This window comes from Cynocephalus volans, chromosome 10 (assembly GCF_027409185.1).
Source record: "Cynocephalus volans isolate mCynVol1 chromosome 10, mCynVol1.pri, whole genome shotgun sequence".
In the NCBI taxonomy this organism is placed as follows: Eukaryota; Metazoa; Chordata; class Mammalia; order Dermoptera; family Cynocephalidae; genus Cynocephalus; species Cynocephalus volans.
The window spans coordinates 53,675,320-53,701,822 of NC_084469.1; the positions used below are offsets into that span (position 1 = coordinate 53,675,320).

The window sequence follows — 26,503 nt, forward strand, 5'->3', positions numbered from 1 at the left end:
TAATGTCCTGTGTGCATCTGATTATTAGACAACTCCCTAACTGGTGAGACCTGCCTCATCAGTGTTACCAGCCAGCCAGTTACCTTGTCACTTCCATATCCATCCTATCCTCTATCCCTCTGTCCTAATACTTAAACAATCACATGACCTAAGTAATGTTTTCTGATAGAAATTTCAAATTGGACAGTTATAGAAATCGCTGATGAAGCTATGTGCATAAGGAGAATCCCATGTGGGAAAAGAGAAGAAATTACAGAACGTTGATCCTTTTGTGATTCTGAGTAAGTTCCAGTATAATTTTCATACTTATGGTAATACTTTTTGTGAAGCAGATTCATTGTGTACTGGTTACCACATCAGCCCACTGCATCTTGGGCTGCAATTTCTACTATTTATACTACTTATACAAATACAGTTGAGACAGAACACTCACACAACAAGTTAAGTGAAGCAGCTTTATTTCTCACAGTCAGTGAGGAATAGTAGGAGCCTAGGATTTATGGTGAGCTGGTCCTTCAAGTCTCAGAAAAGCTTCCTTGGGAGGCTGGAATCTTGTCTGCATGGGTCCCACTTGCACCACAGCTGAGAGACCCCAGAAGGCAGTTTGCCCTGGATTTCACACGCCAGGGGCAACATGACACTGTGAGCTAAAGTGTTGAAGGACATTATGTTCTAGAAAGGACAAGAACAGAGTCCAGACTGTTCTGGAAAGTTCTTCCTTATCTCAGGAGGTTGCATTTCTGGCACATTCTACAGTTATTGTGAGAACTACAAGTGAAAAAAGGGGGAAAACCTGGGTCACCAAGGCCATCTGGGAACTTGTCTTCCACTTTTAACCAACATTTATCACAGGTAATATAATAAGCACTTTATATGCATTAATCCTCACATAGTCCTGACCACCTAGGTGATGTAATTCTCTGGTGTATTTTAAAGAATAAAACTCATGCCTGAGCAAAAAGTTACATAGCTTGTTAAATGGGCAAGTAAGGATTTAAAGCCTGTTTACTCTTTCTAGAGCCCTTGATTTAATGCCTGTTAACATTTTGGTAAATACCTGATCCTCCAACTTGTCATTCTCCTGCAAGTGCTACAAAAATGGAAGAAATAAAAAAAAAGTATAAAACAGAAAATTAGTTAATTCTAAAATTGTGTATGTCCTCTATTAAGATAATCATGTAGTAAACCACCAAACGGAGGGACATATGTAATAAAAATTATTTAATGGGATACCATTTATAATCCTATAGTTCAGCTCACTTTTAACATTTATCCTTACATTTTTTGTTGAAAATTGAACTGACAATTTAATAAGTTAATTCTCTGCCCATCCACCCCTCCCCGCTACATACACACAGTCTGTACTCAAATCTTTACCCATATTTTAAAAATTGGTTTATCTTATTGAATTGTTAGAATTCTTAATATATTCTGGGTACACACAGCTGTATCTTTGCAGGTATTTTATACCAGTCTTTGCTTTGCCTTTTCATTTTCTTAATGGTGTTTTTCCAAGAGTCAGTATCTTTTAATGAGGTTCAGTCTATCAACCTTTTTATTTTATATTTTTTAAATTTTATTTTATTTTCTCAATATACAATGTGGTTGATTACTGTGGCCCATCACCGAAACCTCCCTCCGTCCTCCCTCTCCCCTCTCCCTCCCAACAATGTCCTTTCTGTTCACTTGTCATATCAACTTCAAGGAGTTGTAATTGTTCTGTCTTCTTCCCTCCCCCCTACAGGTTATTTGTGTATTTATTTATTTATTTTTAACTCTCATAAATAAGTGAGAACATGTAATATTTCTCTTTCCGTGCCTGACTCATTTCACTTAATATAATTCTCTCTAGGTCCATCCATGTTGTTGCAAATGGCAGTATTTCATTCTTTTTTTATAGCTGAGTAGTATTCCATTGTGTAGATGTACCACATTTTCCGTATCCACTCATCTGATGATGGACATTTGGGCTGATTCCAGCTCTTAGCCATTGTAAAGAGTGCTACAGTGAACATTGGGGAACAGGTATACCTTTGACTTGATGATTTCCATTCCTCTGGGTATATTCTCAGCAGTGGGATAGCTGGGTCATATGGTAGATCTATCTGCAATTGTTTGAGGAACCTCCATACCATTTTCCATAGAGGCTGCACCATTTTGCAGTCCCACCAGCAATGTATGAGAGTTCCTTTTTCTCTGTAACCTTGCCAGCATTTATCATTCACAGTCTTTTGGATATAAGCCATACTAACAGGGGTGAGATGGTATCTCAGTGTGGTTTTGATTTGCATTTCCCAAATGCTGAGTGATGTTGAGCATTTTTTCATGTGTCTTTTGGCCATTCGTGTATCTTCCTTTGAGATATGCCTGTTTAGCTCTTTTGCCCATTTTTTAATTGGGTTCCTTGGTTTTTTGTTGTAAAGTTGTTTCAGTTCCTTGTATATTCTGGATATTAATCCTTTGTCAGATGTATATTTTGCAAATATTTTCTCCCACTCTGTTGGTTGTCTTTTAACTCTGTTAATTGTTTCTTTTGCTGGGCAGAAGCTTTTTAGTTTGATATAATCCCATTTGTTTATTTTTCGTTTGGTTGCCCGTGCTTTTGGGGTCGTATTCATGAAGTCTGTGCCCAGTCCTACTTCCTTAAGTGTTTCTCCTATGTTTTCTTTAAGAAGTTTTATTGTTTCAGGGTGTATATTTAATTCTTTAATCCCCTTTGAGTTGATTTTAGTATATGGTGAGAGGTATGGGTCTAGTTTCATTCTCCTGCATATGGATATCCAGTTCTCCCAGCACCATTTGCTGAAGAGGCAGTCTCTTCCCCAGTGTATAGGCTTAGTCCCTTTGTCAAAGATCAGATGGTTGTAGGTGTGTTGGTTGATTTCTGGATTCTCTATTCTATTCCATTGATCAGTGTGTCTGTTTTTATGCCAGTACCATACTGTTTTGGTTATTATAGGTTTGTAGTATAGTTTAAAGTCAGGTAGTGTTATGTCTCCAGCTTTATTTTTTTTGCTCAGCATTGCTTTGGCTATGCGTGGTCTTTTGTTATTCCATATAAATGTCTGGATAGTTCTTTCCATTTCTGAGAAAAATGTCATTGGAATTTTGATGGGGATTGTATTGAATTTATATATCACTTTGGGTAGTATGGACATTTTTACTATGTTGATTCTTCCAATCCAAAAGCATGGGATATCTTTCCATCTTCTTGTATCCTCTCTATTTTCTCTCAGCAGTGGTTTGTAGTTCTCATTATAGAGATTTTTCACCTCCTTGGTTAACTCAATTCCTAAGTATTTTATTTTTTTGGTGGCTATTGTAAATGGTCAGGCTTTCTTGATTTCTCTTTCTGCATGTTCACTATTGGAGAATAGAAATGCTACTGATTTTTGTGTGTTGATTTTGTATCCTGCTACTGTGCTGAAATCATTTATCAACTCCAAGAGTTTTTTGGGGGAGGCTTTAGGCTGTTCGATATATAGAATCATGTCATCTGCAAACAGGGACAGTTTGATTTCATCTTTTCTAATCTGGATGCCCTTTATTTCCTTCTCTTCTTGATTGCTTTGGCTAGTACTTCCAACACTGTGTTGAATAGGAGTGGTGAGAGTGGGCATACTTGTCTAGTTCCTGTTCTTAAGGATATCATTCAGGATGATATTGGCAGTGGGTTTATCATATATGGCTTTAATTATGTTGAGATACTTTCCATCTATACCTAACTTATACCTATCATGAATGAGTGTTGAATTTTATCAAATGCTTTTTCAGCATCTATAGAGATGATCATATGGTCCTTGTGTTTGATTTTATTGATATCGTGCATCACATTTATTGATTTGCGTATGTTGAACCAACCTTGCATCCCTGGGATTAATCCTACTTGATCATGGTGTATAATTTTGTGTATGTGTTGCTATGTTCTGTTAGCTAGTATTTTATTGAGGATTTTTGCATCTATATTCATCAAGGATATTGGCCTTTAGTTTTCTTTTTTAGTTGTATCTTTACCTGGTTTTGGTATCAAGGTGATGTTTGCTTCATAGAATGAGCTTGGGAGAATTGCCTCTGTTTCAATCTTTTGGAATAGTTTGTAGAGAATTGGTGTCAATTCCTCTTTGAATGGTAGAATTCTGCTGTGAATCCATCTGGTCCTGGGCTTTTCTTTGTTGGGAGCCTTCTGATAACAGCTTCAATCTCCTTTATTGTTATTGGTCTGTTCAAATTTTCTCCATCTTCTTGGCTCAGTTTTGGTAGTTTATGTGTGTCCAGAAATTTATCCATTTCCTCCAGATTTTCAAATTTGTTGGCGTATAGTTGTTTATAGTAGTCTTGAATGATTCCTTGTATTTCAGAGGTATCAGTCGCAATATCACCTTTTTCATTTCTAAGTTTTGTTATTTGGGTCTTCTCCTTTTTTAATTAGCTGTGCTAATGGTTTGTCAATTTTATTTATCTTTTCAAAAAACCAGCTGTTTGATTCATTGATCTTTCGTATCGTTTTTTGGGTTTCAGTTTCATTAAGTTCTGCTCTGATCTTAATGATTTCTTTCCATCTGCTAACTTTGGGTTTGGATTGTTCTTGTTTTTCTAGTTCAAAAGGTGAATTATTAGGTTGTTCACTTGCCATCTTTCCATTCTTCTGAAGTAAGCATTTAATGTGATAAATTTCCCCCTTAGTACTGCTTTTGCAGTATCCCACAGGTTTTGGTATGATGTATCATTGTTTTCATTAGTTTCAATAAATTTTTTGATTTCCTGTTTGATTTCCTCTTGGACCCATATTTCATTAAGTAGAATGCTGTGTAATTTCCATGTGTTTGTATAGTTTCCAGAATTTTGTTTGTTATTGATTTCTAATTTTGATCCATTGTGGTCTGAAAAAATACATGAGATCATTGCAATTTTTTTGAATTTGTTGAGACTTCATTTGTGACCTAACATGATTTATCCTGGAGAATGATCCATGTGCTGATGAGAAGAATGAATATTCTGAGGTTGTTGGATGGAATGTTCTGTAGATATCTGCCAAGTCCAATTGTTCTAGAGTGTTGTTTAGATCTTTTGTTTCTCTGCTGATTCTTTGCCTAGATGATCTGTCCAGTATTGATAGTGAGGTGTTCAGGTCTCCCTGCTATTACTGTATTAGTGTTCTGTTTCCTTCTTAATGTCTAATATAGTTTGCTTTATAAATCTTGCTGCTCCGACTTTGGGTGCATATATATTTATGATTGTTAGGTCTTCTTTATGGATGAATCCTTTTATCATTATGTAGTGGCCCTCATTATCTCTTTTTATGGTGTTTAGTTTAAAGTCTATTTTATCATATATGAGAATAGCTACTTCAGCTCAATTTTCATTTGTTTGCATGGGAAATCTTTTTCCATCCTTTCACTCTTAGTCTATGTGAGTCTTTATAGGTGAGGTGGGTCCCTTGAAGGCAACATATAGTTGGGTCCTCCTTTTTAATCCAGTTAGCCAGTCTGTGTCTTTTTAATGGAGAATTTAATCCTTTTACATTGAGTTGTTATTGAAAAGTGTTGATTTACTCCTAGCATTTTATTGATTTTTGTTTGGATGTCTTAAGTGTCTTTTGTTCTTTTCTTTCTGATTTACTGTTTGTCTTCTGTATTTGTCGGTTCCTTGGGTTGTAAATTAACTTTTTTTTTCTCTCTTCATTTGTTTTACTAGTGGGTTTTGATTTTTCTTGAGTTTTTATGGCAGTGGTAGTTATTTTTCAGGTACCAAACCCAGTACTCCCCTGAGAATTTCTTGTAAGGTTGGTCATGTGGTAGTGAACTCCCGCAGTTTTTGTTTGTCTGAGAAATATACTATTTGCCCTTCATTTCGGAAGGATAGCCTTGCGGGATAGAGTATTCTTGGCTGGCAATCTCTGTCTTTAGTATTTTGAATATATCATCGCATTCCTTTCTGGCTTTTAGTGTTTGTGATGAAAAGTCTGATGTTAGTCTGATTGGGGCTCCTTTATAGGTGATCTGACGCTTCTTGTGGCTTTTAAGATTCTCTCTTTGTCTTTGAGTTTTGCCAATTTGAATATAACATGTCTTGGGAAAGACCTTTTTGGGTTGAGTACAGTTGGGGATCTTTGAGCTTCCTGGATCTGAAGATCTGTGTCTTTTCCTATACCTGGGAAGTTTTCTGCCACTATTTTGTTGAATATGTTTTCAATGCAATCTCCTTTTTTCCTCCCCTTCTGGAATACCCATGACTCGGATATTTGAATGCTTAAGGTTGTCTGATATCTCTCTTAGATTTTCTTCAATGTTTTTAATTCTTTTTTCCTTTTTTTTTGTCTTCCTGTGTTATTTTAGCCCATCTTCAAGTTCAGAGGTTCTCTCTTCAACTTCTGCAAATCTGCTGGTTAAACTCTCTGTTGTGTTTTTTATTTCATTGAATGAATTCTTGAGCTCCGCAAGCTCTGCTACATTCTTTTTCATGGCATTGATTTCCTTGAACATTTCTTCTTTCAGGTCCTGTATACTTTTCCTCATTTCATCATGTTGTCTAGCTGAGTTTTCTTGTATCTCATTTAGTTTCCTTAGAATTATCACTTGAAATTCCTTGTCAGACACTTCAAGGGCTTCTTGTTCTATAGGATCTAGAGCTTGAGAGTTATTACCCTTTAGTGGTGTACTTTCTTGATTTTTCATATTTCTGGTATCTTTCCTTTGATGTTTATCATTGTGGCGGGGGATTTCATGGTCCATTGGCTTGACGCTATTGTCTGGCTAGTATGCTGCTGGGGCTGCCAATTTGGCATGGCTGCCTCAATGTCTGCTTGGTTGCCCACTGGTGCCTCGGGTGCGTGGTCACCTCGGGTCTTGGGCCTCTCCAGGGAGGTGCCTCTCTGGTCAGTACGTCCTTGGCCAGGGTGGAGGTGAAGTCGGGCAGCGGCAGCAAGGCCTACCTGCTGGGTTGCACACTGGCACCACAGGGTGCATGGTCTCCACAGATCTTGGGCCCCTCCAGCTGGGTGCCCCTCTGATTGGCGTGCACTCGGCTGGGCTGGGGATGAAGTTGGGCAGTGGCAAGGTGTGCCTGCTGGGTCACATGCTGGCACTGCAGGGTGCGTGGTCTCCACAGATCTTGGGCCCCTCAGGCTGGGTGCCTCTCTGATCGGCACGCACTCCCTATCAACCTTTCCTTACAGTGTTGTTTTGATTTGAATGTGTCCCCGGTGTTTTGGAAACTTAATCCTCAATGCAACAATGTTGGGAGGTGGGGCCTAATAAGCAGTAATTAGGTCATGAGGGCAAAAGAGCAGGTTAGTTATCACAAGAGGGGGTTGTTATAAAGTGAGTCTGGCCCCAGTGCCTTTCTCTATCTTGTGCACTCACTTTTGCCTTCCACCCTTCTGCCATGGGAAACCAGCACAAGACCCAAACCAGATGCTGGCAGCATGCTCTTGAACTTTCAGGCCTTGAGCACTGTGTGCTAAAAAAGTTTCTGTTTGTTATAAATTACCCAGTCTCAGATATTCTGTTATAGCAACATAAAACAGCTTAAAATACGTGTATTATTTTTTTGTGTGTCTTAAGAAATATTTACCTATCTAAAGGTTGCTTTATATAGTTTAAATTGTGGTCTGTTTTTAGTTAATTATTATGTATGGTGTGAGGTAAAGGTAAGGTTCATTTTTTTCCATAGTGATGTCCATTTTTTTCCAGCTCCATTTGTTGAAATGACCGCATTTTCCACATTGAATTACCTTGGCACCTCTGTTGAAACAAATTGGTCACATATGGGTCTGTTTCTGGACTCTGTTCTTTTCCATTGATCTTTATGTTTATGTCAGTACCACCACCCTGTCTTGATTACCATAGCTTTGTAGTAATTCTTGAAATCAGGTATTGTAAGTTCTCCAGCTTTTCTTAAAAATTGTTTTGGCTATTCTAGGTCTTTCATGATTCTATATAGTTCTAAGAATAAGGTTTCTACAAAAAAGTCTGATGAGGTTTTTTGATTCAGAATACATTGAATCTATAGACTAATTTGAAAATATGACAAGACTGAGTCTACCAGTCTATCAATACTATTATGTATCTCTCCATTTATTTAAGCCTTTTAAAATTATTCCCAGCAGTGTTTTACAGTGTTCCATGTAGGGATAATATATCTTTAATTTCTGAGAAGTGTTTCTTTTTCTTGATGCTACATAAATGGAATTGTGTTTTAATTTTATTTTTCAATATTTGCTTCTACCATATAGGAATAAACTGATTTTTATATATCAGCCTTGTAGCTTGCAATCTTCCTAAATTGACCTATTAGTTTTAGGAGCATCTTTGTAAATTCCTAAAGATTTTCTATGCGTAAAATCATGACCTCTGCAAGTAAAGATAGTTTTACTTCTTCCTTTCCAATCTGTATACGTTTTGTTTCTTTTTATCTGAATGCAAGTATAAAGCATTTGGTCTTTTACATTGAGTATAGTTTAGACTTTTTATAGGTGCCCTTCTGTTCCTAGTTTACAGAGAGTTTTTATCATGAATGTATGTGGTACTTTGTCAAATGCTTATTCTGCATTTATTGAGATGTTCATATGATTTTCTCCTTTATGCTGTTAATGTGAAATGCATTTATTGCACATGTTAAAACAACCCTGCATTCTTGGGATTAACCCCACTTATTCACGATGTAGTACCCTTTTTGTTATGTTTCTAGAACAAAATTTGCTTTTTTAAAAAAGATTTTTGCATCTGTGTTGAAGAGAGATCTTGATATGTAATTTTCTTTGCATTTGATATCTTTGTCTCATTTTGACATACTGGCCTTAAATGATAACTTGGGAAGTGTACCCTCTTCTATTTTATAAAATGGTTTGCATAGGACTAGTATTTTTACTTCTGTAAGTGTAGTTTATTGAATGCATCAGTTCAGTTGTCTAGTCATGGGAGTTCCTTTGTGAGAATGCTTTTATTTTTGAATTCAATTCATGACTTAGATTTTCTGCTTTTCTTTTAACAGATTTGATAAATTGTATGTTATGGGGAATTAGTCCATTTTATCAAGGTGTTGAATTTATCCCCTTATTTTAATGCTTCTAAGATTTATAGTATCTTTCGTGCCTGATGTTGGTAATATTTGTCTTTTCTATTGATTAATCTAGAGGTTTCTCACTTTCATTTGTTTTTTCAAAGACCCAGCTTTTGGTTTCCATGACTTTTCCCTATTGTTTCTGTTTTTAAATTTGACTCTTTATTTCCTTCCCTCTTACTTAATTTCCTCTGCTTTTTATGGCTTCTTGAGATGGGACCTTAGGTTACTGATTTTAGACCTTTCTTGTTTTCTAATATAAACACTTAAATCTATAAATTTATGTGAGTACTGTTTAACTGCATCCCAGAAATTTTGATATGATCTTTCATTATTTAGCTGAAAATATTTTCTAATTTCCAATGTGATTTCTTGTTTGATGTATGGGTTCAATTTTGTGTGTTCAATTTCCAAATTAGGACTTTTCTAGAGATATCTTATTGTTATTGATCTGGAATTTATTTCCACTATGGTCAGAGAATATAAATTCTTTAATATTCTGGTCTTTTGAAATTTTTTGTAACTTGTTTTATAGCTCAGGATATGGTGTATCTTGATGGATGTTGCATGTGCATCTGGAAAAAAGTACTTTCTGCTGTTGGATGCGGTGTATATTGTGGTTCAGATCTTGTATGGCTTTATTAATTTTTAAAATAGTCTAATTGTTCTATCTTGTTAAAATCTCCAACTCTGATTGTAGATTTGTTCATTTAGTTCTGTTTTTGCTTCACGTATTTTGGAGCCTTAATTAGACACATATACATTTATAATTGTTATATCTTCTTGATATATTGACCCATTTGTTATTATAACATGTCTTTCTCTGTCTCTAGTATTACTCTTTTGTAAAGCGTGTTTTGTCTGATGTTAGTTTAGCCACTCAAGCTTTCTTAGGCTTTGCATGATATGTTTGCAAATATATCTTTTCCTACCCTGTTTAACTATTTTTCTTTGTATTTAAAATGTGTTTCCTGTTGGATTTTGCTTTTTACCTACTGTGAGAGTCTCCATCTTTTAATCTAACGTAGTCTGTTTACATGTATTTATTCATATGTGTCTTTACCTTTATCTCTTGCTTTTTTTCCCCCTAATCTCTTTTTGTTGTTGCTCATCAGTTCTTTTCTGCATCTTTTGGGTAAATCAAATATTTTTTACTATTTCACTTTGATGTCTCTATTGGCTTCTAAGAGCTGCTGCTTTTTCAGTCCAGGCCCTTGGAGTCTTTCCTGTTTCTGCATAATTGAGAGATCTGCCAAGGATTTGGGCAAACTGGATACTCAGAGTTGGGGACTGACCCTCTGTCGTTCCCTTGCCTTTGCTTTTTCTCCCCTAAATTTCTGATGGTTTTTCCAGGCCTGAGTTCTGACCTCTGACAACTAAAACTGTGTGTGGGTTAAGGGATGCACTCAGTGCGGTGAGCGTCAGACTCGCCTCACAGATCTCACTCTGTGCGGGTAGTGGTCAGCCAGAGATGTGGGCAGAACTTGTACTTAGGTGGATCTCACACCTTCTGTGACTCTCTTGCTCTAGCATTTCTGCTGTAAATTTCCAACCATCTCATAGCCCTGAACTCTGCTTTTTGTCACCTTGAGCTTATAAATTGTGACTTTTTGCTCAGATCTGGGAGGGAAGGGGAGAGGGTCAATTTGCAGAATACACCAAGGCTCCTTGGTGCTTTTTAAGAAAACATCCTTAAAAACCTTACAAAATCCTGTATCACTTGCATTCTCCCCCCATTCGTCCCCTCTTCTTGTCCCAGGCAACCATGGATCTATTTCCTGTCACTTACTTAGTGTGCATTTTTTGTAAATGAAATCATACAGCATGTATTCTTTTTTGTTTGTTTTATCTCACTCAGCAAGATTTCAGATTCACCGTTGTTGTTGTATCAGTATTTGATTTCTTTTTATTGCTATATTGACTCATTTGTTATTATAACATGTCTTTTTCTCTAGTAATGGTCTTTTGTAAAGTGTTTTTGTCTGATATTAGTTTAGTCACTCAAGCTTTCTTTTTCTATCCTTTAGTAAGTAAAAAATGAGCTGTCAAGCCATGAAAAGACACAGAGGAAGCTTAAATGCATGTTACTCAGTAAAAGAAACCAATGGAAAAGACTACATACTGTATGATTCTGACTGTGTGACTTTCTGGAAAAAGCAAAGCTATGGAGGCAGTTAAAAGATCAGTGGTTGCCAGGGGTTCGTGGGAGATAGGGATGTCTAGGCGGGGCACAGAGAATTTTTAGGGCAAGAAACCTATTCTGTATGATACTGTAATAATGGATGCATGACTTATACATTTTTAAAAAGCCATAGAATATAGAGCACCAAGAATGAGCCCTAATGTAAACTATGGACTTTGGTTGATAATGAAATGTCAATGTAAATTCATAGAGTGTGACAAATGTACCACTCTAGTGTGGGATGTTGATAGTGGGGAAGCCTGTGTAGGGGCAGGGAATGTATGGAGAGTTTCCATACATCCCCTGCTCAATTTGCTATGAACCTAAACCTAAAACTGCTCCAAAAAATAAAATTTTATATATATATACACACACACACACACACACACACACACACACACACACACACACACACACACACACACACACACAGACATATGTATATATGTGTGTGTGTAATGTTATCTTCTAGGAGTTCTGCAGTTTTGCATTTTTCATTTAGATCTGTGATACATTTTGAGTTAATTTTCCAGAAAGGTGTACAGTCTACATCTAGATTCGTTTTTTTGCATGTGAATGTCTAGTTGTTCGAGCACCATTTGTTGAAAATGCTGCCTTTTCTCCATTGTATTGCCTTTGCATCTTGTCAAAGATTGGTTGACTAAATTTATATGGATCTATTTCTGGTCTCTATACTGTTCCATTCATCTTTGTCTTTTCTTTTACCAACACCACATTGTCTTGATTACTGTAGCTTTATAGTAAGTCTCAAAGTCGGATAATGTGTCTTTCCACTTTGTTCAATATTTTGTTTGCTAATTTTGGGTCATATAAGTTTTAGAATGAGTTTTTCTATTTCTTCAAAACACACCATTGGGATTTTGATAGGGATTGCATTCAATATGTAGATTGCTTTCGGTAGTACTGACATCATAACAATATGAAGCTTTCCGATCCACAGACACAGGATATCATTCCATTTATTTATGTCTTCTTTAATTTCAGCAACATTTTGTAGTTTTCAGTGTCCAAATCTTTTGCCTCATTAAGTTTATTCATAAGTATTTTATTCTTTTTGATGCTATTGTAAATGGAATTATTTCTAAACGTCTTTTCTGCATTGTTTAGTGTTGGTGCATAGAAACAAATGATTTTGTGTATAAGTTTTGTATTCTGCACCTTTGCTGAATTTGGCTCTTGGTTCTTAACAGATTTTTTTGTGGCGTGTTTAGAATTTTCTACATATAAAGATCATGTCATCTGTGAACAGAGATAAATTTACTTCTTCCTTTCCAAGTTTGATGCTTTTTGTTTCTTTTTCTTGCCTAATTTCTCTGGCTAGGACTCCCAGAACTACGTTAAATAAAAGTGATAAAAGCAAGCATCCTTGCCTTGTTCCTGACACTAGAGGAAAAGCTTTCAGTCTTTCACCACTGGGTATAATGTTTTCTGTGGGCTTTTCATATATAGTCTTTATTATGTTGAAATAGTTTCCTTCTGATCTTGGTTTGTTGAGTGTTTTTGTCATGCCAGGCTGTTAAATTTAGCCAAATGCTCTTTCTACATCAATTGAGGTGATTATGTGGGTTTTTTTCCTTTCATTCTGTTAATGTGGTATATGTTTTATAGTGATTGATTTTTGTATGTTGAGCCATCCTTGAATTGCAGGAATAAATCCCACATGATCATGGTATATAATCCTTCTACTTTGCTGTTGAATTCTGTTTGCTAGTATTTTGTTGAGGATTTTTTGTACCAATATTCCTCAGTGTTATCAGTCTGTAGTCTGTCTTTCTTCTGGTGTCTTTGTCTGGCTTTGGAATAAGAATTTGGCCTCATAGATGAGTTAGGAAGTGTTCCTTCCGTGTAAGTTCTTTAAATGTTTGGCAAAATTGAAGTAGGACCACAGTTAGGTCTGTTCAGCCAATGTACATATAAAGCCAAAACACTGACACCAAGTTGCAGCAGGAAAAAAATGAAGCTTTAATTATAAGGTTAGGTAATGGAGATCAGGTGGCTAACACTCAGAAACACCCTGATCTCATCAAGGGCTGGCATGTGAGGGTTTTTAAAAGAAAAGGGTCAAGGGATGGGGAGGGGGCTGCATGGGTAGCTGGTGTACAGTTCTGATTGGCAGAGTCTCAAGGACAAAGAAGCAACTGTTGGTTTCACTCTTATCAATGTCTTTCTCCTGACAGTTCGTCCCCAGTTAGCACATTCTGAGGGATGGGAAAGTTCCGGTCTTTGTCCTGTAAAGACATCTGACAGATATATGTTGAGACAATGTCTCTTATCCCCACAATGGAGTGACTTTGTTTTATGGTCCTTCTGATTGCTTAGGTAACGTTCCATTCTGCCCAGCTGCCTTCTTTAACTCCTGTTCCCAGAGCTTAGATCAGCATTACTTTGAGGGCCCAAGGCCACAACCTGCCTTTATAAAACTTTTGAGGGGGAGCTTCATCCAAATGGGGCATCTGCTCAGCCTCAACTGTATTCCTCAATCCTGAGGGGAGGGGTCGAAGACCACTCTAGCTGCTTCCTTCTGGGGAGGAGCGGAGTTTAATATTGAAGATTGGAGGAGAGGAAATTATATGCATTCATTTCAAGAAATTCATGAGTCCCTGACCTTACACTGGATGACAGTAGGGCTGGCTTTGACAGTCTTAGGATAGCATTTAGATCACCAACAAAATTATTATGATTGTTAGACCCATTTTTGCAAGTCCCAACAATATGAATTTAAATTATTCTGAGATCCAGGAAAATAAGGAAGAAAAGTTTTCTGTGTTAGGCTCTTCTGGGGAAATCTGCTGTAACATTACAAACGGCTTGTTCTGATTTTTCCCAGGTGTGTTTTCTACTTGAAAGGATACGCTTATGTGTGTGCAGCAGGTGGTGTTAGTGACTATACGTACAGCTCCTTGCTCTGCCAAAATATAATCTACAGGCATTCTACTAATACCGCTTTGACCAGCGAATTGATCTCTTTCTGTTGAGCTACAATTGCTTGTGCAGTTTCGTCAACTATTGTTGCCAAGGTTACAGACAGATTCCTTATCATATATTCATGAGATAATTCTCATTGACCAGAGGAGACCTCTTAAGAAAGTCCAACCAACACCCTATTCTGAGCTGCTGGTAATAATCTTTTCATTCTGGAAAACAGTTTTAAAGCATTAGTCCAATGTTTCGTTTCCTCAGAGGAATGGATAGACAGTGGGGTTACTAATTGTCCCAATAAACAAGTCTAAATAAGGATGTGCCCAGGGAGTTCCCAGTTTCCCTCCACAAACAAATACATATCCTGGGGGCACAGAGTATTCCTGAGAGATTATGTGTATTTAGTTGGGCATCTCAAGGAATGGCTCTTGAAGCAGATGTAAACCAAGGATCTGTATTTGGTAAAGTCCAAACCTGGGGACACCAGGCCCACTCTTGTGAGGCAAGAAACAAGGCGGAGGAATATCAGTTGGAGTAATCTGAACTTAACAGGCAATTGGGGAAGTCTTAATTAACAGTAAAATTGGGGACTTGAGAAAAATGAAAAACTGGTTATATATCAAAGGAGTCAAAGATGAGGGTTTCAGGTGACATATCCAGCACTGAGATAAATTCCCAGTACTTGCCAATGCTTGGGAGATTCTGTTCATAGAGTTATCTATCCATGCATTTGTAAAGGTAAGGAAACAAAAAATGTAAGGAAAAATCATGGTTACTAACAACTAGGGGAAACTTATAATATAGGACAGATAACACAATCCTATTAAAATCTAAGTATCTAGACTCTCTTTTACATTATATCAATCCTTCTATTAAATTTCCACTATAGTCCCCTAATAAGGATACTATGATTCCAACAGTTTCAGGGTAAATAGCAGGTTTGGTTAACAATAATACATCTACAGCTAAGATGATTTAGATAATCAGAAAGTAGACACAAAGAACTAAGCAAGTATTAAAAATATGCTTCAGCCAATAAAGTATATTTGAACATACGGCCAAGAGTCTGTCATTACTTACCCAACGTCGTCGTCTTAAACTTCAATTTGAGCCCTCGTCCTTGCTTACATGTGTACCGGTTCTGGCCAATAGATGTCCCTGTTGCTTCAGGAAGACTGTTCTTTCCAGGCAAGGCTGTCTGGGCAATTCTCCACAGGAAGTATTTTCATGCAATACTGAATCCATGATATTATTCCTGATAGTTTAATAGAAGAATGGGTTACAAACAAAACCTGATAAGGTTCCACCCACTACGGTTGGAGTTGATCCTCAGGATGGGCATCTCTCCAAGTCTTTAAAAGTACCCAATCCCCTGGTTTTATATGGTGTGAGGGGAATATCAGTGAGGTATGACAGTCTATTGGAAGCAAATTTATGAATAGCATTTAAAATTAATCCCAGTGATTGTACATACCTGACAGTATCTAACTACTTTACCTTCAGGTCAGTTGCCTGCCCACTCAGTTGCTCAGAATAGAGGAAGGGTCTCCCATATAATATTTCATAAGGTCTCAATTGAAGCTCGTTTTTAGGGACTACTTTAATTCTAAGTAATGCAATTGGTAATACTTTGTCCCATCTTAAATTGGTCTCTTGGCAAATTTTTGCTACAGTCTTCTTTAAAGTATGGTTCATTTTCTCAGTTTTCCCCATGGATTGAGGTTTCCAAGAGGCATGTGATTTCCATTTTATCCCAAGTTGTTTATAAGTTTCCTGTGTTATACTGGCAATAAAAGCACTACTGTTGTCACTTTGAATAGAGAAATACCATACAAATCTGGGAATGATTTCTTTGAGCAAAACTTTCACCACTTCAGAAGCTCTTTCAGAATGGCAGGGAAATGCTTCTTTTACAGGGAAACCCACCCTGTAAAAGTGTCTTATCCCCAGAACTTAGTGACTCTATTTTATGGTCCATCTTATCACTTAGGTAACATCCCATTCTGCCCAGCTGCCTCCTTTCACTCCTTTCCTCAATTGCTGGTTGTAAATCCTAACTTCCTAATCGGAGAGTCCTGTTCCCAGAACCTAATTCAGCATTAGCTTGAGGGAACAAAGCCACAGCTCACTTTTATAAATCTTTTTGGGAGAGGCTTCATCTGAATGGGATACCCACTCAGTCTCAGAATTCACCATCGAAGCCATCTCTGGTTGTGGACCTTTCTTTTTTGGGAGTGTTTTTGTTATTGGTCCAATATCCTTACTAGTTCTCTTCAGATTTTCTATCAATTCATGATTCAGTCTTGATAGGTTGCATTCATTTCACCTAGTTTATTTGATGTATTCATAGTACTCTCTTATCATCCCTATTTTTTTTGTAAGGTTAGTAATGTCTGTACTTTCATTTATGATTTTAGTCATTTGAATTTTCTCTTTTTAGGCAATCTAGCTCAAGTCTAGATCTGTTGATCTTTTTGAATAAACAACTCTAAGATTTGTTGATTTTGTCTATTATTTTTCTATTCTCTATTTTATTTTTCTCTGCTGTAATCTTTATTATTTCCTTCCTTCTGCTAGCTTTTGGTTTATTGTTTTCCAAGTATAATATGGAATATCTTCTTTTATCCTTTCGCTGTCAACTTATGTGTCCTTAGATCTGAAGTCTTAGATCTCTTGTAGATAACATATAGTTGGATCCTGTTTGTTTTTTTAAAAAATCTATCCTGCCAATCTATGTCTTTTCATTGGGGAATTTAGCCCATTAATATTTAATGTAATTACTTACAAGGCAGGACTTACTGTTGTTCTTTTAATTGTTTTTTGAATATCTTAAAGCTTTTTTGTCTTTCATCTCCTCCTTTATTGTTTTTCTTGTGTTTAGTTGATTTTTATAAACAAATTTTTATTTCCTTCTCATCTCCTCTTGTGTATTTTTTATAGGTTTTTTTTTTTTGTGTGTGTGTGTGTGTGTGTGTGTGTGTGTGTGGTTACCATGGGATTACATAAAACGTTCTAAAGTTATAACAATCTATTTTTAACTAACTTCAAATGAATACAAAAACCCTATTCTTTTACGGCTCTGTCCCCCTCCTTTATGTTATCAGTGTCACAAATTACATCTTTATATATTGTGTGCCCATTAACATAGGTTTATAATTATTTTATATTGCTTTTGTGTTAAAAATCCTATAACAGCATTGAAAGTGAAGTTAGGAAGCAAAACTACAATAATACAATATAATGTTTTTATATTTGTCCATAGGTTTACCTTTAGTAACTTTCTATTTTCATATTGCTTCAAGTTACTGTTTAGTGTTCCTTCATTACAATTTGTAGGTGTCCCTTTAGCATTTCTTTTAGGGCAGGTCTAGTGATAACTCCCTCAGGTTTTGTTTATCTGGGAATGTCTTAGTTTTACCCACATTTTTGAAACACAGTTTTGCTGGATATAATATTCTCAGTTGACAGGGATTTTTTCTTCCGCACTATAAATATATCATCCTATTGCCTTCCACCCTGCAAGGTTACTACTAGAGAAATCCACTGATAATCTTATTAAGTATCCTTGTATGTGATGAGTTGCCTTTCTCTTGCTGCTTTCATGAGTCTCTCTTTGTCTTTGAACAGTTTGATTATAGAGTGTTTCAGTGTGGTTCTCTAGGTTTATCCTACTTGGATTTACAAATACAAGAAGCTCAACGAACTCCATTTCTTTTCTCGATTTGTGGGAGTATCAGCAATTATGTCTTCATATTAGGTCTCTTCCTTTTTCTCTTTTTATTCTCCTCTGGGATTCCCATTATGTGTACACTCATCTACTTGATGATATCCCATGAGTCCCTTAAGCTCTGTTCACTTTCCTTCATTCTTTTTTCTTTTTGCTTCTTGGACTTGATCATTTCAAATGACCAGTCTTTAAATTTGCTGATTGTTCTGCCTCTTCTGGTTTTCAATTCTGTTATTATATTTTTCAGCTTCAGAATTCTCTTGGTTCTTTTTTTATAGTTTCTGTCTTTGTCGATGCTCTCATTTTGTTCATGGATTATTTTCCTGATTTCATTGAGTGGTCTGTCAATATTCTCCTATAGCTCATTGGGTATGTTTAAAATAGTTTTAAAATCTTTGTCAATTAAGTCAGAGGCCTGTACCTCTTTAGGGTTGGTTGCTGGAAATTATTTTGTTCTTTTGAATGGGTTCTCTTTCCCTGTTTCTTCATATGCCTTATGATATTTTGTTGAAATTAGGCATTTGAGAAAATAGCCACCTCTTCCAATCTTTGCAGACTGGCTGTCCTCCAGAGAAGACCTTTGCTAGTTAGCAGAGTGTGTTCTGAGCCATGGGATCTGCCTGGGGTGAGATGCATGTGCAGAAAAGACCTGAGAATACCTTAGGCCCTCACCCTGGCCTGATCCCAAGTTTCCTATCATTTTAAATGTGTTTTTTCTTCATTTGACATTTCATTTTCTTCATTTAATGTTCTCTTGGTTGCAACTGTTTTTAAGAACTGCTATAAATTTATTTTAACCAGTCTGTAATTGTTTCTTAATGTTTCTGTGGGGGAAACGAGGTTTGGAGCTTTCTAGTTCACCACTTTGCTGACAGTCTCTAGGTTCCTTAATTCCTCATTCTCTATCATTTCAGGAGACAGGAATCAAAACAAGATGGAGACCTTTCATGAAGCAGGATTAAGGTGCCTTTCACTGGGAGACCTTTCATGCTGGCAAATCAGGAGACATGTTGTGAATAAATTAATTGGAAGTCAAGACTCCATGATAAATATTCAAGGAAAGAGTTCTCAGATCCCCAAGCAACGTGATTCTCCCTGCCAGGTGGGAGCAGGGGAATCCATTCAGCCTTCTGTAGATGACAGCTGTGTAGTGAATCTTATAGGGGATCATTCCAATGTTATTGAAAATCAAGAATTTCCAACTATGAGAGCTCAAAATTCTTGGAGTAAACTATATCTGAACGAGACACAGAATTATCAGAGAAGTTGTAAGCAGACTCAGATGAAAAACAACTTATGTGTATTTGCTCCATGTGTTGACATTTTCAGTAGCATTTCACACTACTGTGATGATAATATACTGCACAAAAGAGATAAAGCCCACAGCAACAATGATTGTTATAAAGACATCTTGAAGGTATCACCTCTTACCCAGCATAGTATTCACACGGGACAGAAAACCTACCAGTGTAATGAATGTGAAAAAGCTTTCCGTGATAGCTCCAGTTTTGAACTTCATCAGCAGGTACACTTGGGAAAGAAGTCCCCTACATGTCCTATACACGAGAAGGATACCAGTTATAGCTCTTGTATTCCTGTTCAACAAAACGTTCGCACAGGAAAAAAACGCTATTGGTGTCATGAATGTGGTAAGGGTTTCAGTCAGAGCTCAAATCTGCAAACTCACCAGAGAGTCCACACAGGGGAAAAACCCTATACATGCCATGAGTGTGGTAAGAGCTTTAATCAGAGCTCACATCTTTATGCTCATTTGCCTATTCACACGGGAGAGAAGCCCTACAGATGTGACAGCTGTGGAAAAGGCTTCAGTCGTAGCACAGATCTTAACATTCATTGCAGAGTTCACACCGGAGAGAAACCTTATAAATGTGAGGTGTGTGGCAAGGGCTTCACTCAGAGATCACATCTTCAGGCCCATGAAAGAATCCACACTGGAGAGAAACCATATAAATGTGGGGATTGTGGTAAACGCTTTAGTTGTAGCTCAAATCTTCATACCCACCAGAGAGTCCACACGGAAGAGAAGCCATACAGATGTGAGGAGTGTGGGAAGTGCTTCAGTCTGAGCTTCAATCTTCACAGTCATCAGCGAGTCCACACAGGGGAGAAACCGTACAAATGTGAGGAGTGCGGTAAAGGTTTCAGCTCAGCCTCGAGTTTCCAGAGCCATCAGAGGGTCCACACAGGAGAGAAACCATTTCGATGCAATGTGTGTGGGAAGGGCTTCAGTCAGAGTTCGTATTTTCAAGCCCATCAGCGAGTCCACACCGGAGAAAAACCGTACAAATGTGACGTGTGTGGGAAGCGCTTCAACTGGAGCTTGAATCTTAACAACCATCAGAGGGTCCACACAGGAGAGAAGCCCTATAAATGTGAGGAGTGTGGGAAGGGCTTCAGTCAGGCCTCAAATCTTCAGGCCCATCAGAGTGTCCACACTGGGGAAAAGCCATTCAAATGTGAAGCATGTCAGAAGCGATTCAGTCAGGCCTCACACCTGCAAGCCCATCAGAGAGTCCACACTGGAGAGAAACCATATAAGTGTGATACGTGTGGTAAGGCCTTCAGCCAGAGGTCAAATCTTCAAGTCCACCAGATCATTCACACTGGAGAGAAACCATTCAGATGTGAGGAGTGTGGGAAAGAATTCAGTTGGAGTGCCGGCCTCAGTGCTCACCAGCGGGTCCACACGGGAGAGAAACCCTATACCTGTCAGCAGTGTGGGAAGGGCTTCAGTCAGGCCTCACATTTTCACACACATCAGCGGGTCCACACTGGAGAGAGGCCTTACATATGTGATGTCTGTTGTAAGGGCTTCAGTCAGAGGTCACATCTCGTCTACCATCAGAGGGTCCACACCGGAGGGAATCTGTAGAAATGTGAGGGGTGCTGAAGCCTTCCGTGAGATCACATCTTCCTCTTTAGAAAACCCACGCTGATGATCGTGGAAAGTTCCTTCAGAACTCAGGATGTTCAGAGAGTCTTCATGGGAAAGACGCTCTCTGAAATGCTCTGGTTTAAGGACTCAGTTGGGAGGTAAATTCTTTACCAAACCTTAGATTTCACAGAGGAGAGAAAACTGTTTGTTCTATAAATATGATCATTATTTATACAACAGCTGTAAAGTGTCCCAGTTCTCAAGATGTGACACAGCAGAAGAATCTTGACATTCCAGGAGAAAGAGGCCTTAGAAATGAAGATTATTGGCAGGACTTCAGCAAAAGTTTAATGATTAACAAAACTGACATCAACTAAAATGTAACCTCCACGTAGGGAAACGTTTTTCACCACTGTATCTCTACCCTGTAGAACTGTGCATCCTAAAGGGTGCAGCAATCACTGAAGAAAGTGGAGAAAAATCCCTATAATTAGGACAGATATTTGAAAATTCTAGTCAGTTTCCTAACCTAAATTCGTGTTAATTTATATTCAAATGGAGTCCTGCAAGTAGCCTTAATAACATTAGTTTTAAAATATATTAAAGTGCAAAAAATCATGTAATACTGCCATCCACTTTAATACAAACTCAGCCAAAGACTTGTGAATGGCACCCATCCTTCATACAGCCTCAGTTCCTTGTACATTCTATCATCAAATGTGTACATTGTTATATTTAGCATCATTGGTTTTACTTTATATACTGAGAAATACTGTTTTTATTAATCCAGTAACGTGATATACAAGTTACATGATTGGAATTTTTGGACCCTAATTCATCATGGCAGGGTTTTACTGTAACTCTATGAAAGTGTTAAAAGTAGTTTACTGATAACAAAAAGTTTCTTAGTAAACTTAAATTGTTAATAACTGATTTCTTGTCATTATTTCCATTCAGACTTTGAACAACTTGCCTTTCTATGTGTAATTCTCCATCTAGAACTCTTAAGGAGGGGCTTTGGCAGATTTGAAGGATGTTAATTTTGTCACATTCCTCACCCCTATTGCTATTTCTCTCCCTAAAATGGCGGGGGAGACTCCAGCCCCGGAAAGCCCTGCTCACTGCCAGAACAGGCTCCAAGGTGGTGTACCACAGCCACTGCCAGAACTACTGTCATGGCAAGGATGGTTCATCACCACAGTAGCAGCCAGGGCCACTCTATTGGCAGCTCACTGCACACTTGGCTATATTGATACAAGAGTCACCAGTGGAGCCTGCAATTAGAAGAGTAAATCTTTATCCTAATAACCAACCCAAGAGTAACAGAAGAAGCAAATGCTCTAGCAGATGACCAAACATCAATGAAAAATACTAGAACTATGAGCAAACAAGAAGATATGACACCACTGAAGGAGTATAGTAATGCTCAAATACCAGACCCCATAGAATAGGAAACCCTTGAGATGTCAGAGAAGGAATTCTGAGCAATGATCTTAAGAAAACTCAGAGATAAGAGAAGACTCAATTAGGGAACACAATGAGACAAGAAAAAAATATCCAGGATACAAAGGAGAAAATTTATGAAGAGATTAATACCTTTAAAAAAAGAATGTAGCAGAACTCCTAGAAATAAAAGATTCACTCAATGAAATAAAAAATACAACAGAGACCTTGAGTAGCAGGGTAGAGCAAGTGGAAGAAAGAATTCCAGATATTGAAGATCATCTTTTTGAAATAATCTGGGCAGACAAAAAAAGGGAAAAAATAATTTAAAATAATTAAGAAAATCTAAGAGAGCTAACAGACAACTGTAAGCACTCAAACATCTAAATCATGGATATTCCAGAAGGGGAGGAGAAAGGAAAAGGCATTGAAAATGTATTCAAAGAAATAACAGCAGAAAACGTCCCAGGCATATGAAGAGATGAAAACCTTCAGATCCAGGAAGCCCAAAGATCCCCAAGCAGATTCAATCCAACAAAATCCTCTCCAAGACACATTACAGTCAAATTTTGCAAAGCTCAAAGACAAAGATAATTCTAAAAGCAGCAAGAGAAAAGCATCAAGTCACCTGTAAGGGAGCCCCCACCAGACTAACAGCAGACTTTTCAATGGAAACCCTAGAGGCCAGAAGAAAGTGGATGGTATACTCAAAATACTAAAAGAAAAAAAAAATTGCCAGCCAAGAATTCTATACCCAGCAAGGCTCTCCTTCAGAAATGAGGGAGAAATAGTATATTTCCCAGACAAACAAAACTTGTGGGAGTTCACTACCACACAACCAGCCCTGCAAGAAATTCTCAAGGGAGTCCTGTATCTGGTATCTAAATAATAATGATCACTATCATGGATACACCAGAAAGAGCAAAACCTGCCATTAAAAATGCAAACAAGAAAGAAAATGAGCTAAATCATGCCACCTCAAATTTCCAACTAACATTGAAGATGAAAATAAAAGAAGGGAACAAAAAATATTTAAAACATCTAAACAGAAAGCAATAAAATGACAGGCTATATATACTGTTATTGACAGTACTTGTCAATAACAACTCTAAATGTAAATGGATTAAACTCCCCATTCAAAAGACAAAGACTGACTGATTGGATTAAAAAGCTAGACCCAAGTTATGTCACCTGTAAAGATACACACAGATTAAAAGTAAAGGGATGGAAAAAGATATACCATGCAAATGAAAACCAAAAATGAGCAGGAGTAGCTATTCTTATATTGAATAAAATAGACTTTAAACTGAAAACCATAAAAAGAAATAAAGAAGGCAGCTATATAATGGTAAAGTGATCTATCCAGTTAGAAGACATAACAATCATAAATATGTATGCACCCAACATTGGAGCACCCAAATATATAAAGCAAACACTCCTAGACCTAAAGAAGGAAGTAGACCATAATAATGATAATAGTGGGTCTCCTAAATACCCCTCTCTCAGCATGGGACAGACCTTCCAGGCAACAAATCAACAAAGAGACATAGGACTTAAACTACACCTTAGACAAACTGGACCTGGCAGATATATACAGAACATTTCATCCAACAACTACAGAATATACATTCTTCTGCTCAGCACATGGAACATTCTCCAGGATAGACCACATGTTAGGTCACAAATCTAGTCTTAGCAAATTTTAAAAAACTGAAATCTTTCCAAGTATCTTTTCAGACCAAAATGGACTAAAACTGGAAATCAATAACAAGTAAAACCTGGAAACTATACAAATGCATGGAAAATAAACAATAGGTTCCTGAACGATCTATAGGTCCAAGAGGAAATTAAGTGGGAAATAAAAAAATTTCTTGAAACTAACAAAAATAAAGATACATCATATAACCTGTGTGATACTGCAAAAGCAGTACTAAGAGGGAAGTTTACTGCAATAAATGCTTACATCAAAAGAATAGAAAGCCTTCAAATAAACAACCTAATGCTACACCCCAAAGAACTAGAAAAACAATAATCCAATCCTAATAGTAGTAGATGGAAAGAAAGAATTAAGATCAGAGCAGAACTAAGTGAAATAGAGACCCTGCAAATGATCAAAAGATCAATGAAACAATAAGTTGGTTTTTTGAGGAGATAAATAAAACAGACAAACCATTAGCTAGGGGAGAGAGGGAGAGAGATTAGAAACTTAGCCCTCACTGTGACTGTTAAGAGGGTGGGAAATCCTATTCTAGTAATCAAAAGGTGGAGCCTTGAAGAGGTGATTAGACTGTAGGAACATGCAGTAGTGAATGGATTAAAAATGGTGGTCAGGGAAGTGATTCTGAGGGCTCTCTCTGCTTCCACCATCTCGCAATGTGAGACCCCGGAGTCACTGTCACCATCACCAGATGGACTTTGGACTTCCCAGCCTCAGAAACTGTAAGCAATAAATTTTGTTTTCTTTATAAATCACCCAGTTTCAAGTACTTTGTTATAAGTGACAGAAACAGACTAATACAAGCAATAATCAGCAATCTTCCAAAGAAAAGCCCAGGACTGGATGGCTGTATAGGTGAATTCTATCAACCCTTTAAAGAGGAATTTATACCAATTATTCTCAAACTATTCCAAAAAATTGAAATTGTGGAGGATACTAACATTAATAAGCACCTGTATTTCACAGGGCATAACTTATAGCTTAGTAAGACCACAGTCCTTTGTTTTAGAAGGGCCAAAGCCCTTAGCATAGATTGTAGCTTAGTAGGGCAACAGCCCTCAGTTTTAGCAGGGCCAAAGCCCTGTAGTTTAAGGAATAGCCTAACTTTTTAGTATTGTACATAGAAATGTTAAACTTGGGAAAAAGAGAAAACTTTCCCAGGACTAAAGTCTCTGTTATAGATATAAAAAATTGTAACACAGCAAAAATGCTTGCTCTGAGGGCAGTCGTCCTTGGTGCAGCTAAACCTAATGATGGGAAAGTATGTGGGCTAAAGGTTTCAAGGTTGATGGTTGGGGGATGTTCCTCATCTCGCCTTCAGCTGTTTGAGTTTCTTAGGGAACTAAGTGTTGTATAATGATTATCTCATTCTTTTTGTAACCACCTGTGTTCTTTTTCTGTAACTTTCTTGTCTGGACAATAAGAACTGAGAGAAAACCTGATTCAGCATTATTCCTAGGAAATCTTCTCTCTTGAAGGAATTGCTCCTGGAATTAACCCCTTCTGGGCCTCTCACTGCTCAGGAGAAATGGGCTTTGAGTAATCCTTTGCATCTCTGTCACCCTGGGAGAGGTGACAGAAACAGAAGCCATTCTCCCAAACTCGTTCTATGAGGCCAGCATCACCCTGATGCCAAAACCAGATAAACATACAACAAAAAAAGAAAATTACAGGCCAATATTCTTGATGAACATAGATGCAAAAATCCTCAACAAAATATTAGCAATCAGAATACCAAAAAATTTGTATAATCAAATGTTTCGTATAGTCAAAAAAAATTATATACCATGATCAAGTGGGATTCATACCAACATTTGAAAGTCAAAAAAACGTGATACACCACATCAACAAAATCAAAGACAAAAACAATATGATTATCTTACTAGATGCAGAAAAAGCATTTGACAGAATTTAACATCCCTTCATGATATAGAATCTCAACAAGTTAGGTATAGGAAAGTATCTCAACAAAATAAAAGCCATTTATGACAAGCCCACCACCAATATTATCCTGAATGTGGAAAAACCGAAGGCTTTTCCCTTAAGGACAGGAACAAGACAAAGATGTCCACTCTCACAACTTCTATTTAACATAGTACTAGAGATACTAGTCAGAGCAATCAGGCAAGAGAAAGAAATAAAGGGCACCCAGATTGGAAAAGATGAAGTCGAACTGTCCCTATTTGCAGATGACATGATATTCTATATAGAAAAACCTAAAGACTCTATCAAAAAACTCTTAGAGCTGGTTAATAATTTTAGTAATGTTGCAGGATACAAAATCAATGCATCCAAGTCAGTTGCATTTATACTCTCCAATAATGAGCTAACAGAAAGAGAAATCAAGAAAGTAAGTGTATTAGTCAGGGTTCTCTAGAAAGAATCAATAGGATATGTTATAATTAGATGAGAGAGATTTATTAGGGAAATTAGCTCATGTGACTATGAGGACAAGTTCCGTGATAGGCCATCTATAAACTGGATGCCAGTAGCGTGGCTCAGTCCAAGTACAACCACTATGGAAAACAATATGGAGGT

General features: G+C 37.3%; 1 protein-coding gene across 1 annotated transcript in view; it reads left to right on the forward strand.

The window, feature by feature from the left end:
* Positions 1-21,567, forward strand: part of ZNF235 (zinc finger protein 235) — a 30,384-nt gene extending 8,817 nt beyond the window's left edge. Inside the window, exon 4 of the mRNA XM_063111845.1 lies at positions 18,824-21,567. Coding sequence (XP_062967915.1) covers positions 18,824-20,802 — 1,979 coding nt within the window. The 3' untranslated portion in view covers positions 20,803-21,567. The remainder of the gene's footprint in view (positions 1-18,823) is intronic.
* The last annotated feature ends 4,936 nt before the right edge of the window (positions 21,568-26,503 follow it).